Here is a 13987-nt window from a genome sequence, read left to right as displayed (position 1 = left end):
CAGGAGGGTTCCTTTGTCTCCACAACCTCTCCAGCATTTGTTGCTGCTACTTTTTCTGGTGTATGACATTCTCACAGGAGTGAAGTGGTATCTCATTGTCTTTGTATTTCTCTATCAATCAATGACTTGTAACATTTGTTCAATGCTTCTCGACCTTTTGGATCTCTTCTTTGCTGAATGTTCTATTCATGTCCTCTCCCCATATTTGGATGGGGTCATTTGTTTTCTTCTTGAGTTTGGCAGTCTCTTTATATATTTAGGTTATTAACTTCTCATCTGATGTATGGCATGTAAATATCTTCTCCCATTCTGTGAGGGGTCTCTTTGTTTGGATAGTAATTTCTTTTGCTGTGCAGAAGCTTTTTAATTTGATGTAGTCCCATTGGTTTATTCTTGCCTAGTATTTTTCTTTTCCTTTCTTTTCTTTCCTTTCCTTTTTCTTTTTCTTTTCTTTTCTTTTTCACCAGAGCACTACTCAGCTCTGGTTTATGGTGGTGCGGGGGATTGAACCAGAGACTTCAGGGCCTCAGGCATGAGAGTCTCTGTGTAAGCATTATGCTATCTACCCCCACCCCCTAGTAATTTTCTTTTTAAAATGTTTTTATATTTATTTATTTATTTATTTTCCCTTTTGTTGCCCTTTTTTTTTTATTGTTGTAGTTATTGTTGTTGTTAGATCGAACAGAAAGAAATGGAGAGAGGAGGGGAAGACAGAGGGGCAGAGAAAGATAGACACCTGCAGACCTGCTTCACAGCCTGTGAAACCACTCCCCTGCAGGTGGGGAGCCACGTGCTTAACCTGCTGCACTACTGCCCAACTCCTAGTATTTTTCTTTCTTTCTTTTTAAATATTTATTTATTTCCTTTTGTTGCCCTTGTTGTTGTATTATTGTAGTTATTATTGATATCGTTTTTGGCTAGGACAGAGAGATGGAGAGAGATGGGGAAGACAGAGAAGAGAAGAGAAAGATAGACACCTGCAGATCTGCTTCAGCACCTATGGAGGGACTCCCCTGCAGGTGGGGAGCCGGGGGCTTGAACCGGGATCCTTACGCCGGTTCTTGTGCTTCATGCGCTTCATGCCATGTGTGCTTAACCTGTTGCGCTACCGCCTGACTCACCCTAGTATTTTTCTTAATGACATAGATACATGTACTTTTTTTTTTTTTTGCCTCCAGGGATTATTGCTAGGGCTCAGAGCCTGCACCACGAATCCACTGCTCCTGGAGGTTTTTTCCCCCTTTTATTTCCCTTTATATATATATATATATATATATATATATTTATAAAAAGGAAACACTGACAAAACCATAGGATAAGAGGGGTACAACTCCACACAATTCCCATCACCAGGACTCTGTATCCCATCCCCTCCCCTGATAGCTTTCCTATTCTTTTTTTTAATTTAATTTAATTTTTTTTAAAAATAATTTTAAAATTTATTCATGAGAAAGAGGAGAGGGAGACAAAGAACCAGACATCACTCTGGTACATGTGCTGCCAGGGATTGAACTCAGGACCTCATGCTTGATAAACCTATGCTTTATCCACTATGCCACCTCCTGGACCACTTTAATTTTATTTTTATGAGAGAGATGCAGACACACACACACACACACAAACACACACACACACAGAAACACCAGAGCACTGCTCAGCTTTCGTTTTTGCTGTTGTGGGGGATTGAACCTGGGATTTAGGAGCCTCAGGCATGAGAGTCTGTTTGTATAACCATTATGCTGCCCCCCCCCCCCCAAGCTTTCCTAATTCTTTAACCCTCTGGGAGTATGGACCCAAGGTCATTGTGGTTGCAGAAATTGCCCTTGTTGTTTTATCTTTGTTGTGGTTATTATTATTGTTCTTATTGATGTTGTTGTGGCTATTTTTTCCCCTTTGTTGCTTATTGTTGTTATTGTCGTTGTTGGATAGGACAGAGAGAAATGGAGAGAGGAGGGGAAGACAGAGGGGGAGAGAAAGACAACTGCAGATCTGCTTCATCACCTGCGAAGTGAACTTCTGCAGGTGGGGAGCCGGGGACTCGTAACCGGGTCCTTACGTAGGTCCTTGTGCTTCGCGCCATGTGCGCTTAGCCCGCTCCGCTACAGTCTGACCCCCACGTGTAATATTTCTATCTTATCTATCTATCTATTAATATTTATTTATTCCCTTTTGTTGCCCTTGTTTTTTATTGTTGTAGTCATTATTATTGTTGTTGATGTCGTCGTTGTTGGATAGGACAGAGAGGTGGGGGGGTGTCACAGGCTCGCTGGCCATTGGCCGGGGCCTCGCCTCCCGGGTCGGGGTCACATTCCAGCTTCAGGCTTCCCAGGGGTCACAGCCCCCTCCCCCCGGACGGGGTGACCGGCCACAGGCAGGGGGTCGCCGTTTCCCGGAGCCCAGCCTCCCGGCCCCCCGCAGCCGCCGGGTCTCAGTTTCCCGCCCGGGGAAGCCCTGGTCCCTCCCCCCGGGAGGACGGGGCCCCTCCTCCGGAGCCATGGTGCCTGTCCCCTCGGGCCCAGGCTCAGCCCCCGCATCCCCGGCTGCTCGGCCCGTTTCGGCGCCGGAGCGGGCGGCCGAGGTCTCGCCGCGTTCGGCCGGCAGCCTGTCTGCGCGGCCGCGGTCGGCGAGCGCGGGGCTCGTGGGCCTGCTGCTGCGCCAGGCCCGGTGGGGCGAGATGGCGGCCCGCGGCTTCCTGGAGGCCGGCCTGGCCCGGGTGCTCTTCTACCCGACGCTGCTCTACACCGTGTTCCGCGGGAAGGTGCCGGGCCCGGTGCACGTCGACTGGTACCACCGCATCGACCCCACGGTGCTGCTGGGCGCGCTGCCTCTGCGGAGCATGACCCGCCGGGTGAGCCGGGGCCCGGGGCCGGAGCCGGGGGGCGGGCGGGGCTGGGGCCGGGCGAGCGCAGGCTGAGTCCCCTCTTTGCCTGGCAGCTGGTGGAGAACGAGAACGTGCGCGGGGTGATCACCATGAACGAGGAGTACGAGACGAGGTTTCTGTGCAACTCCTCCAAGGTGAGGGGGCCCGGGCCGCGGGGTGCGGGGTGCCGGGTGCGGGGCTCGGACTCCGGGCCTGCGGGAGCCTGCAGAGCCCGAAGGGTTTGGGGGAGCCGGCGCCCCAGAATCTTGACAGCCCGAGCTTTTTGACCTTCTCTCTCTCTCTCTCGGTCTGGCCCTTTTGGCTTAACAGATTTAGGAACTGAGAAACAAACTGAGATTAGACATGTTTAGAAGTAGGGCTGACAAACTCTGGTGACTTCCTCGTGCACAATTTTTTTTTTTAAGTTTTCCGTCACTGAAAGGGGTCCCCAAAATTAAAAAGCAACTTCTCTTTCTTTCTTTCTTTCACTGTTTTTTGGCCTCCAGGGTTATTGCTGGGGTTATTCGTGGCCTGCACCATTAATCCACTGCTCCTGGAGGCTATTTTTACCCCCTTTTGTTGCCCTTGTTGTTTTTGATCGTTATTGTGGTTATTATTGTTATTGCTGTCGTTGTTGGATAGGACAGAGAGAAATGGAGAGAGATGGGGAAGACAGAGAGAGGGGAAGGATAGACACCTGCGGACCTGCTTCACCCTTTGTGGAGCGACCCCCCTGCAGGTGGGGAGCCAGGGGCTCGAACCTGGATCCTTATATCCTTGCGCTTTGCACCATGTGCGCTTATCCGGCTGCGCTGCAGCCGGGCCCCCAAAAGGCAACTTTTCTGTGGCTTGCTGATTTCATTCATTCATTCATTCATTCATCCATTCATCCAGCAGGTTTGCAGGTAGTTACAATTTATTATTATTATATTTATTGGATAGAGACACCCTGAAATTGAGAGGAGAGGGGGGAGAGAGGGGAAAGAGACAGAGAGATACCTGCAGCACTGTTTCACCATTTGCAACGCTTTTCCTGAGGGCTCAAACCCCGGTCCTTGAATATGTGCACTCAACCGGGTGCACCACCACCCAGCCCCTTAGTTACACTTTCAAGATAAAGGTCCTATCATTGACTGTTAAGTAAAGCAGGCACATGCTCCACTTCCAAGAGTAAATTTCTCATAAGACAACCCATTGGAAAATTGCAGAGGGTTCACGTAGCTCTGATTTGAGGGGATTTTTTGAGTTAATTATACCAGATTACTGCTCAGCTCTGGCTTATGCTCTGGTGGTGCTGGGGATTGAACCTGGGTCTCTCAGGCTTCAGAGTCTTTTTGCATAGCCATTATTCTATCTCCCCATCCCTTAAGGGGATTTTTAGTCACATGCTAAAGATAAGATCTTTTATTTTTATTATTATTTTAATATTTAATTGTTCCCTTTTGTTGCCCTTGTTTTATTGTTGTAGTTATTGTTTATTGATGTCGTCATTGTTGGATAGGACAGAAAGAAATGGAGAGAGGAGGGGAAGGCAGAGAGGGGGAGAGAAAGAGACACCTGCAGACCTGCTTCACCGCTTGTGAAGCAACTCCCCTGCAGGTGGGGATCCGGAGTCTCAAACCGGGATCCTTTCTCTGGTCCCTGCACTTTGCGCTACCTTGCTTAACCCACTGCACTATCGCCCAACTCCCAAAGATCGAATCTTAGTGGAACTCCAAAGTACTGTCATAACAAAGTCCAAGTCCATGGGCAGGGATAGACAGCATAATGGTTATACAAACACTCATGCCTGAGGCTCCAAAGTCGCAGGTTCAATCCCTCGCACCATGATAAGCAAGAGCTGAACAGTGCTCTGGTGAAAAAAAAAGTCCAGGCCTTAAGTAGTTTCATCAAATGTGAATGAACACCCTACACTGATTATTAGATGTTGCCTATCCTTTTTTTTTTTTCTTTTTAAGATTTAAAAATATATCTTACTTATTGAATAAAGACAGATATTGAGAGGGAAGGGGAAGCTAGACAGGGAGAGAAAGTGGGACACTACAGCACTGATCAACGGTTTATGAAACTTTCCCTCTGCAAGTGGGCACTGCAGGCTTGAACGTGAGTCACTGCATTGTAGCATGATGACTCAATTGGTGAATCACCACCAGCCTCTTAAGATTTGTTTATTAAATATATATATTAAATATTTATTTCCTTTTGTTGCTCTTGTTGGATAGGACAGAGAGAAATGGAGAGAGGAGGGGAAGAGAAAGCTAGACACCTGCAGACCTGCTTCACTGCTTGTGAAGCAACTCCCCTGTAGGTGGGGAGCCCGGGGCTGGAACCCGGATTGTTTATTTTTTTATTTTTTTATTTATTCCCTTTTTGTTGCCCTTGTTGTTTTATTGTTGTAGTTATTATTGTTGTTGTTGTTGGATAGGACAGAGAGAAATGGAGAGAGGAGGGGAAGACAGAGAGGGGGAGAGAAAGATAGACACCTGCAAACCTGCTTCACCACCTGTGAAGCGACTCCCCTGCAGGTGGGGAGCCGGGGGCTTGAACCGGGATCCTTACGTTGGTCCTTGCGCCTGGCGCCACCTGCACTTAACCCACTGCCCTACCGCCCGACTCCCGGAACCGGATTCTTACGCCAGTCTTTGCACTTTGAGCCAGCTGCACTTAACCTGCTGCACTACCACCCGACTACCAAGATTTATTTATTTTTACTTAATTTATTTACTGGGTGGTGACAGAGAAATCAAGAGGGAAGGACAGAGAAAGAGAGACACGTGCAGCACTACTTCAATACACTTGAAACTTATCCCCTGCAGGTTGGGACAAGAGGGGGGTAGTGGCTTGAACTTGGGTGCATGGTGTGTTCAATCTGGTATGCTGCCACCCGGCCCAAAGATTTATTTATTATTTTTTAAATATTTATTTTCCCTTTTTGTTGCCCTTTTTTTTTATTGTCGTAGTTATTGTTGTTATTGATGTCTATTGATGTCGTTGTTGGATAGGACAGAGAGAAATGGAGAGAGGAGGGGAAGACAGAGAGGAAGAGAGAAAGATAGACACCTGCAGACCTGCTTCACTGTCTGTGAATCGACTCCCCTGCAGGTAAGGAACTGGGGGCTCGAACCTGGATCCTTAACGCTGGTCCTTGTGCTTTGCACCACCTGTGCTTAACCCATTGCACTACCGCTCGACTTCCTGCTTTTTAAAATTATTATTTAAAGCCTATTCTATTATAAGCCAATTCTAGGTTATTATAGGCCTTGGTTTTATCCAACAGTAATGACATCAATAATAACAACAATAATAACCAGAACAATAAAATAACAAGGGCAACAAAAGGGAATACATAAATAAATAAATAAATAAACATTAAAAAAACCCTAGAAATAAGCATTTAAAATATATGGAAACGGCATCACTGTGGCATATGTAATGCCAGGCAGGGATCAAAATCAAAAACCTTGGGCAGAGGTAGGTAGCATACTGGTTATGCAAACAAACTGTCATGCCTGAGGCTCTGAAGTCCCAGGTTCAATCCCCCACACTACCGTAATCCAGAGCTGACCAGTGCTCTGGTTAAAAATAAATAAATAGGGAATTGGGCTGTAGCACAGCGGGTTAAGCGCATGTGGCGCAAAGCCACGGAGAAGAGAGAGAGGAGGTCCGGAGCGAAGAGGGAACACAAATCTTTATTTGCGCTGGCACCTCAGAGTTGGGTGCTAGAGAAACAGGTTGGGCCACGTGGAGGTAGCGAAAATGGCCGCCTCACGCAGTAACCTTTCCTGCGACTGAACACGAAGTGAAGCGCCGGCAAGAGAGCCGGCAAGAGAGAGAGGTGCGGAAGAAAGGGCTTTTATAGGAGCAGCTTTCTCGAGAATGGGAAGGGGGAGGAGTAACCATAGCACTCCAGGATAGGACAATAACTCTCGTGAGAACGGGTGGGGGGAGGAGTAACCAAAGCACTCCAAATACCGCAGGGAAATAGACAATGCCCTGAGGGCACAACATGGCAAACAGGCACTCTGAGAATGTCCCAGCTCTCCCAGGAACTAGCAGTAGCCTGAGGGGACAACATGGCAGATGTGACTGCCTCTGCACAATTTCCCAGCAGACCAGAGAAAGGATCCTGGTTCCAGCCCCCAGCTCCCCACCTACAGGGGAGCCGCTTCACAAGCCGTGAAGGTGAAGCAGGTATCTATCTTTCTCTCTCCCTCTCTGTCTTCCCCTCCTCTCTCCATTTCTCTCTGTCCTAACAACGACAACAGTAGTAACTACAGCAACAATAAAAAACAAATGAGGTCAACAAAAGGGAAAAATAAATAAATATTTAAAAAATTAAAAAATAAATATCAAAATCAAATACCTCATGCTTCAGAATAAATTTCACTACCCTTTCTTTAGTTTTGTTTTTGTTATCACTGGGGCTTCACCACCTCAGGTCATTTTTTTTCAGGTAGAAAGACAGACAGGGCTGGGTGATGGTGACTGGGTGCTGGAACACTCAACTGAACACACAGGTGACACACTCGGACCTGGGTTCAAGCCCCCAGCTTTCACCTGCAGGGGAAAGCTTTATTTTTTTCTTATTTTTTTTTAAATTTTATTTCTTTATTATTGGGTAGAGACAAAAATTGAGAGGGGAAGGGAAGATAGGGAGAGAGACACCTGCAGCTCTACTTCACCACTTATGAGGTTTTCCTCCTATAGGGGACCAGGGGCTTTGAACCCAGATCCTTGTACAATGTAGTGTGTGTGCTTAACTAGGTGTGCCACCACCTGGCCCCAGGAGAAAGCTTTATAAGTGGTTAGCTAGTGTTGCTCTCTATCTCCCTCTCTTCAATTTATCGCTTTTGTATGAAGGGGGAGGAGGAGGGTAAGTTAAAGACTAAAACAGGGCTGGGGAGACAGCATGATGGTTATATAAAATGACTTCCATGCCGAAGGCACCAAAGGTCCCAGGTTCAATCTCCAGCACCAACATAAGCCAGAGCCAAGCAGTGCTATGATAAAAACAAAACACTAAAGTAAAAGAGTCAAAGAATAAAGACCCACAGTCAGCACTGAAGCTTCGCTGAGTGCAGTGGTGGCCAGGCTCAAACGTGCGTGGTTCAGGCCTCGCATCACAACTTTTATTTATTTATATATATATTTGCCTCCAGGGTTATTGCTGAAGCTCAGTGTTGGCACTATGAATCAACTGCTCCTGATGGCCACTGTTTCCATTTTTATTGGATAAGAAAGAGAGAAATTGAGAGAGGAGGAAGAGGAGACAGAGAGGGAGAGAGAAAGATAGACACCTGCAGACCTGCCTTACTGCTTGTGAAGTCCCCCTGTAGGTGGGGAGCCGGGGGCTTGAACTTGGATCCTCACACAGCTTCTTACCCTTAGTATCATGTTCACTTACCTGGTGCGCCAGTGCTGGGTCTCCCCATCACAACTTTTACAGATGAATTTTGAACAGCTGATATTTTCCAAGTGAAGAGTCAAATGCCCAGAGTGTCTGAAAAGAACACTTTCAACCTTGGACTGATTCTAACCCAGTAGCACAGCTGTTTGATGAAAGATCATTCATATAGATCAGCCATTTTGAAGACTTTCTGTAACAAGCTTTTTTTTTTTAAAAGAAAGAAAACAAATATTCACATTGTAATAAGTCCTAAAGCTTCCTTGTTGTGTTGCGGCCTCTGGGAACCCATGTCCATACTCCTCCTCCCGCTTTTTGTATCTGGGTGGTGCTAGTGGACCTGTTTTTTTTTTTTAATATTTATTTATTCCCTTTTGTTGCCCTTGTTGTTTTATTGTAGTTATTATTGTTGTTATCGATGTCATCATTGTTGGATAGGACTGAGAGAAATGGAGAGTGGAAGGGAAGACAGAGGGGGACAGAAAGACAGACACCTGCAGACCTGCTTCACTGCATTTTTTTTTTTTTAATATTTATTTATTCACTTTTGTTGCCCTTGTTGTTTGATTGTTGTAATTATTGTTGTTGATGTCGGTGTTCTTGGATAGGACAGAGAGAAATGGAGAGAGGAGAGGAAGAGAAAGAGATAGACATCTGTAGACCTGCTTCACTGCTTGTGAAGCGACCCCCCCTGCAGGTGGGGAGCCAGGGGCTCGAACTGGGATCCTTCTGCCGGTCCTTGTGCTTTGCACCACTTAACCCACTGCACTACCACCGGACTTCCGCTTCACTGCTTGTGAAGTGACTCCCCTACAGGTGGGGAGCCGGGGGCTCGAACCGGGATCCTTAAGCCGGTCCTTACACTTTAAGCCATGTGCACTTAATGGCTGTGCTACTGCCCGACTCCCGCTGATGGACCTGTTTTTAGGAGTGGAAGAATGTAGGAGTGGAGCAGCTGCGGCTCAGCACTGTCGACATGACTGGGATCCCAACCTTGGCGAACCTTCAGAAAGGAGTCCAGTTTGCGCTCAAGTACCAGGCCCTGGGCCAGAGTGTCTACGTGCATTGTAAGGCTGGACGCTCCCGAAGTGCTACTATGGTGGCAGCATATCTGATTCAGGTAGGAAAGGTCTGAGTAACAAGGTGTCCTGGAATGCTGTGTCCCCAATTTCAGGTTGTCTGGACGTGGCCCCTAAGCTTGGTGCCACCTCGGCTGACCTCTGGCTTTGTTGTCTTCTGTGTGACCTTGGACAAGTAGCTCCTTCTCTCTGATACTGGTTCCTCCAACTAAAGTGTATTAGAAACTTTGAATGAGAGAGTATGTCAAGCACCACCCAACAACAGGCACTCAGAAATGAAGTTGGGAAGGCTGTTAATCCCAGCAAAAAAGCTAGAAACACTTGTTAATAAATAGCATGTCAAGAGATTTGGGGGCTAGGCAGTGGCACACCTGGTTAAGTGTATACACTACAGTACACAAGGATCCAAGGCCAAGCCTCTGGTCCCCACCTGCAAGTGGTGAAGCAGGGATGCGGGTGTCTCTCTGTTTCTCTCCCTCTCTATCTCCCCTCCCTCTCAGTTTCTCTCTGCCTCTGTCCAATAATAAAGAAAGAAAGAAATAAGTAGATCTGGCACTACAGATAACAGTGCTGATCACTTACAGCTCTGTAGCACTCAGATTTCTTTAAATATCTCAGGAAAGTTCTAGACATTTGTTTCTAGACAGAGAGAATCTAATGCAACATTATGTATTAACTATGATAGCCTAATGAAATGCTTTAAAAATATTTAAACAAGGAGCAGAAAGACAGCATAATGGTTATGCGAAAGACTTCTCATACCTGAGGCTCTGAGATTCCAAGTTCAATTCCCAGCACCATCAGAAGCCAGAGCTGAGTCAATCCTGTGGTCATTTTTCTTTCGATAGCTCTCATTAAAATAGATAAATAAAACATAAAAATACATATATAAATACTTGAACTTTGCTATGTGCATGACCCGGGTTTGAGCCCAGCCCCCAGTGCATTTAAGAAAGCTTTAGTGCCATGGTTCCTTTCCCTCTCTGTTGTTTCTGTCTGTATCTCGGAAAGTCAAGACCAGATCTGTGTAGCTCTGGTGATAACAGGAAGAAGGAAAAAAGGCAAATAGTTTTAGGGACTGGGAGATAGCTCACCTAGTAGGACCCACACTTTATCATATGTGAAAAAGAAAAGCAAATATAATACTTTTGAGTCCAACATTTGCTGTCTGTCACATGCCGTAGCTTGACTTATATTTATTACCTGTCTGGCCCCTTTAGAGCATTTACAAAGTTATATGAACAGTTTAGGGAAAAAAACAAACAGAAAGGGGGCCGAATGGTGGCGTACTGGGTTAAGTGCACATAGTACAAAGCACAGGGACCCACACAAGGATCCCCTTTCAAGCCCGTGGCTCCCCACTTGCAGGGAGGTCACTTCACAAGCAGTGGAACAGGTCTGCAGGTATCTTTCTCTCCTCCTCACTGTCTTCTTCCCCTCCTCTCAATTTCTTTCTGTCCTATCCAATAACAACAACCAAAAAAAAAAAAAAAAAAGGAAAAAGTGGCCAATAGGAGCAATAGATTCTTAGTGCAGGCACGGAGCCCCAGTGATAACCCTGGAGGCAAAAACAAAACAAAATAAAAAACAAACAGATTACCTGCCTGATTTTATTAGTGTGAAATGGTATATATGTGTTTTACCAATACAAAAGCCTTAGTCATTAACACTGCATTTCAAAACACTGGGTCTTAGGAGGATATCTTGGGTTGAAAATTGTTCAGTTGAGGTTTTTTGTTTATTTTTTTCCTTTTTTTTTATTTAAGAAAGGAGACATTAACAAAATCATAGGATAGGGGGGTACAACTCCACACAATTCCCGCCAACCAATCTCTATATCCCGTCCCCTTCCCACTAGCTTTCCCATTCTCTATCCTTCTGGGAGCATGGACCCAGGGTCGTTGTGGGTGTTTTGTTTTTTATAAAATGGAAGTGTTGACAAGACCATAGGGTAAGAAGTGTACAGTTCACACCATTCCCACCACCAGAACTCCATATGTTCAGTTGAGTTCTAAACCAGTGAGTGATCTGGGGCCAGGTGGTGGTGCACCTGGTTGAGTGCACGTTACAATGCACAAGGACCCGGGTTCAAGCCCCCAGTCCCCACTTGCAGGGGCAGAGTTTCATAAGTGGTGAAGCAGTGCTACAGGTGTCTGTCTCTCTCCTTCTCTATCTTCCCCTTCTCAACTGGTTCTCTATCCAATAAACAAAGATATATATGATGACTTATCCTTAGGACACACAAAATAACACTCTTTGTTAAAATCTGTAAGTGCGGGAGTCGGGCTGTAGCGCAGCGGGTTAAGCGCAGGTGGCGCAAAGCACAAGGACCGGCATAAGGATCCCGGTTCAAACCCCGGCTCCCCACCTGCAGGGGAGTCTCTTCACAGGTGGTGAAGCAGGTCTGCAGGTGTCTATCTTTCTCTCCCCCTCTGTCTTCCCCTCCTCTCTCTGTTTCTCTCTGTCCTATCCAACAACGACGACAACAACAATAATAACTACAACAATAAAACAACAAGGGCAACAAAAGGGAATAAATAAATAAAATTTAAAAAAAATCTGTAAGTGCTATGCTTTTCTAGAAAAATACCTAGGTGGGGCTGGGCAGTAGCACAGCAGGTTAAGTGCACATAAATGCAAAGCGCAAGGATCCTGGTTCGAGCCCCTGGCTCCTCACATGCGGGCGGGGGGGGGGTCACTTCACAAGCTGTGAAGCAGGTCTCTCCCTCTGTCTTCCCCTTTTCTCAATTTCTCTCTGTCCTATCCAGCAACAACAATGGGGAAAAAATAAGAAAGAAAGAAAAAAAGAAAGAAAGAGAGAGAGAGAGAGAGAGAGAGAGAGAGAGAGAGAAAGAAAGAAAGAAAGAAAGAAAGAAAGAAAGAAAGAAAGAAAGAAAAAATACCTAGGCTGGGGCAGGGGTAGATAGCATAACAGTTAAGCAAAGAGGCTTCCATGTCTGAGGCTCTGAAGTCCAGGGTTCAATCCATGCACCACCATAAGCCAGAGCTGGTCAGTGCTCTGATTAAAATTAAAAAAAAAAAAAAAAAGGGAGCCATACCTAGGCTGTATACTCATTCCAGAAAAATCTTATAACCAGCATCCCAGCTCAGAAACGTGTGGTGGTAGGGTGCATGGGTAGATAGCATAATGATTATGCAGAGAGACTCCAAAGTCCCAGTTTCAACCCTTCCTGCACCACCATAAGCTAGAGCAGTGCTCTGGTCAATAGATAAGTTAGAGAGAGAGAGAGGTGGTAGGCTCAGGCAGGAAAAAAAGAGAGGGAGAGAGAAGTGTGGTAGGCTTAGGCAGGCTTAAATTTCAGATGTCAGCTCGATATTTTTATTTATTTATTTTTTATTTTAATGAGAGAAATACAGAGAGAAAGACAAAGAGAACAGAACACTGCTTAGCTCTTGTTTATAGTGGTTCTGGGGACTGAACCTGGCGATGTAGACTTGGGTATAAGTCTTCTGCTGCATAACCATTATACTGCCTCCCCAGCCCTGCTTTTCTTTTATTACTTTTAAATAAAGACAAAGAAGATGGCAGGGAGGGGAGAATAAGAAAAGGAGACCACAGCACGAAACCCTCCTTCAGTGCAGTGAGGGCTGGGCTCGAACCTGGGTTATGCACAGGGCAAAGCAGACTATCCAAGTGAGCTATTTCGCCAGCCTGATGTTCAAAACTTTTTTCAAGGTTTGCCAGAGTAAAAAGTACGCAGAAAGACTAGCTTGTATCCCCCTTCCGGTATGCGAGTAGCTGACTTGAGGAGAATCAAGTATTCCCCCATTTAACACATGACACCAAAGGTTTGTTCTGATGAGGTTCAGAGAGCCCTTAGCCCCTTATTAAGTCAGGCACACTGAAACTCCTGCTCCTTTCTCTGTTGATTGCCAACCCTGTACTTCAGGTTTACAACTGGACCCCAGAGGAGGCTGTAAGTGCCATCACCAAGATCCGGTCACACATTTACATCAGACCTGGCCAGTTTGAAATTCTCAAAGAGTTCCACAAGGAGATTACTGCAGGGAAAGCAAAGGAGACTTTTGCGTCAAAAACATGAACTACACAGACTGAGAAAGAACTCAAGACAACCTTACTTGCTATAAAAAAACAGAAGTTGCACAGGACCAGAGGGGCTCAGGCCTGCACTTGACATCACAGAAAAGTGTTAAGTAACAGATGGTTTTGCTTCCTTTGTTATCGTGTGATTTCCCCGAAATAACACTGTTGTATGGCTAGAACTAACTCAGTGTGACTTTTCATGGGGTATGGAACTATGGGGTAGGGATGAAGGTGACTTACTTTCTTTAGTGGATTAAAGAAACCTATTGTAGGGGGAGTCGGGCTGTAGCGCAGCGGGTTAAGCGCAGGTGGCGCAAAGCACAAGGACCGGCATAAGGATCCCGGTTCGAACCCCGGCTCCCCACCTGCAGGGGAGTCGCTTCACAGGCGGTGAAGCAGGTCTGCAGGTGTCTATCTTTCTCTCCCCTTCTCTGTCTTCCCCTCCTCTCTCCATTTCTCTCTGTCCTATCCAACAACGACAACAACAATAATAACTACAACAATAAAAAAAAACAAAACAAGGGCAACAAAAGGGAATAAATAAAATAAATATTAAAAAAAGAAACCTATTGTAGGGG

The 13987-nt window shown here is 46.0% G+C and overlaps 1 protein-coding gene across 2 annotated transcripts; it reads left to right on the top strand.

Moving 5' to 3' along the window:
* Positions 1-2280: 2280 nt before the first annotated feature.
* Positions 2281-13592, top strand: PTPMT1 (protein tyrosine phosphatase mitochondrial 1). 2 transcript variants are annotated; one of them, XM_016186390.2, is made up of 4 exons: positions 2290-2848; positions 2935-3015; positions 9193-9384; positions 13255-13592. In XM_016186390.2, exons 1-4 carry the CDS (start codon positions 2495-2497, stop codon positions 13405-13407), a joined length of 780 nt encoding a protein of 259 aa, XP_016041876.2. In that variant the 5' UTR covers positions 2290-2494; the 3' UTR covers positions 13408-13592. The 2 variants fall into 2 exon arrangements, with proteins under 2 accessions (XP_007519100.2, XP_016041876.2); XM_007519038.3 differs by lacking the exon at positions 9193-9384 and having other exon boundaries at positions 2281-2848.
* Positions 13593-13987: the final 395 nt, after the last annotated feature.

This window comes from Erinaceus europaeus, chromosome 17 (genome assembly GCF_950295315.1).
Source record: "Erinaceus europaeus chromosome 17, mEriEur2.1, whole genome shotgun sequence".
NCBI lineage: Eukaryota > Metazoa > Chordata > Mammalia > Eulipotyphla > Erinaceidae > Erinaceus > Erinaceus europaeus.
This window is presented reverse-complemented; position numbering and strand designations above follow the sequence as displayed.

Excerpts from the sequence above, each read along its gene's own strand:
- PTPMT1 (XM_016186390.2), top strand. The coding sequence starts at position 2,495 with ATGGTGCCTGTCCCCTCGGGCCCAGGCTCAGCCCCCGCATCCCCGGCT. Across the intron at positions 2,849-2,934 it reads TGCGGAGCATGACCCGCCGG|CTGGTGGAGAACGAGAACGT; the intron begins GTGAGCCGGGGC and ends TTTGCCTGGCAG. Across the intron at positions 9,385-13,254 it reads TGGCAGCATATCTGATTCAG|GTTTACAACTGGACCCCAGA; the intron begins GTAGGAAAGGTC and ends CCTGTACTTCAG.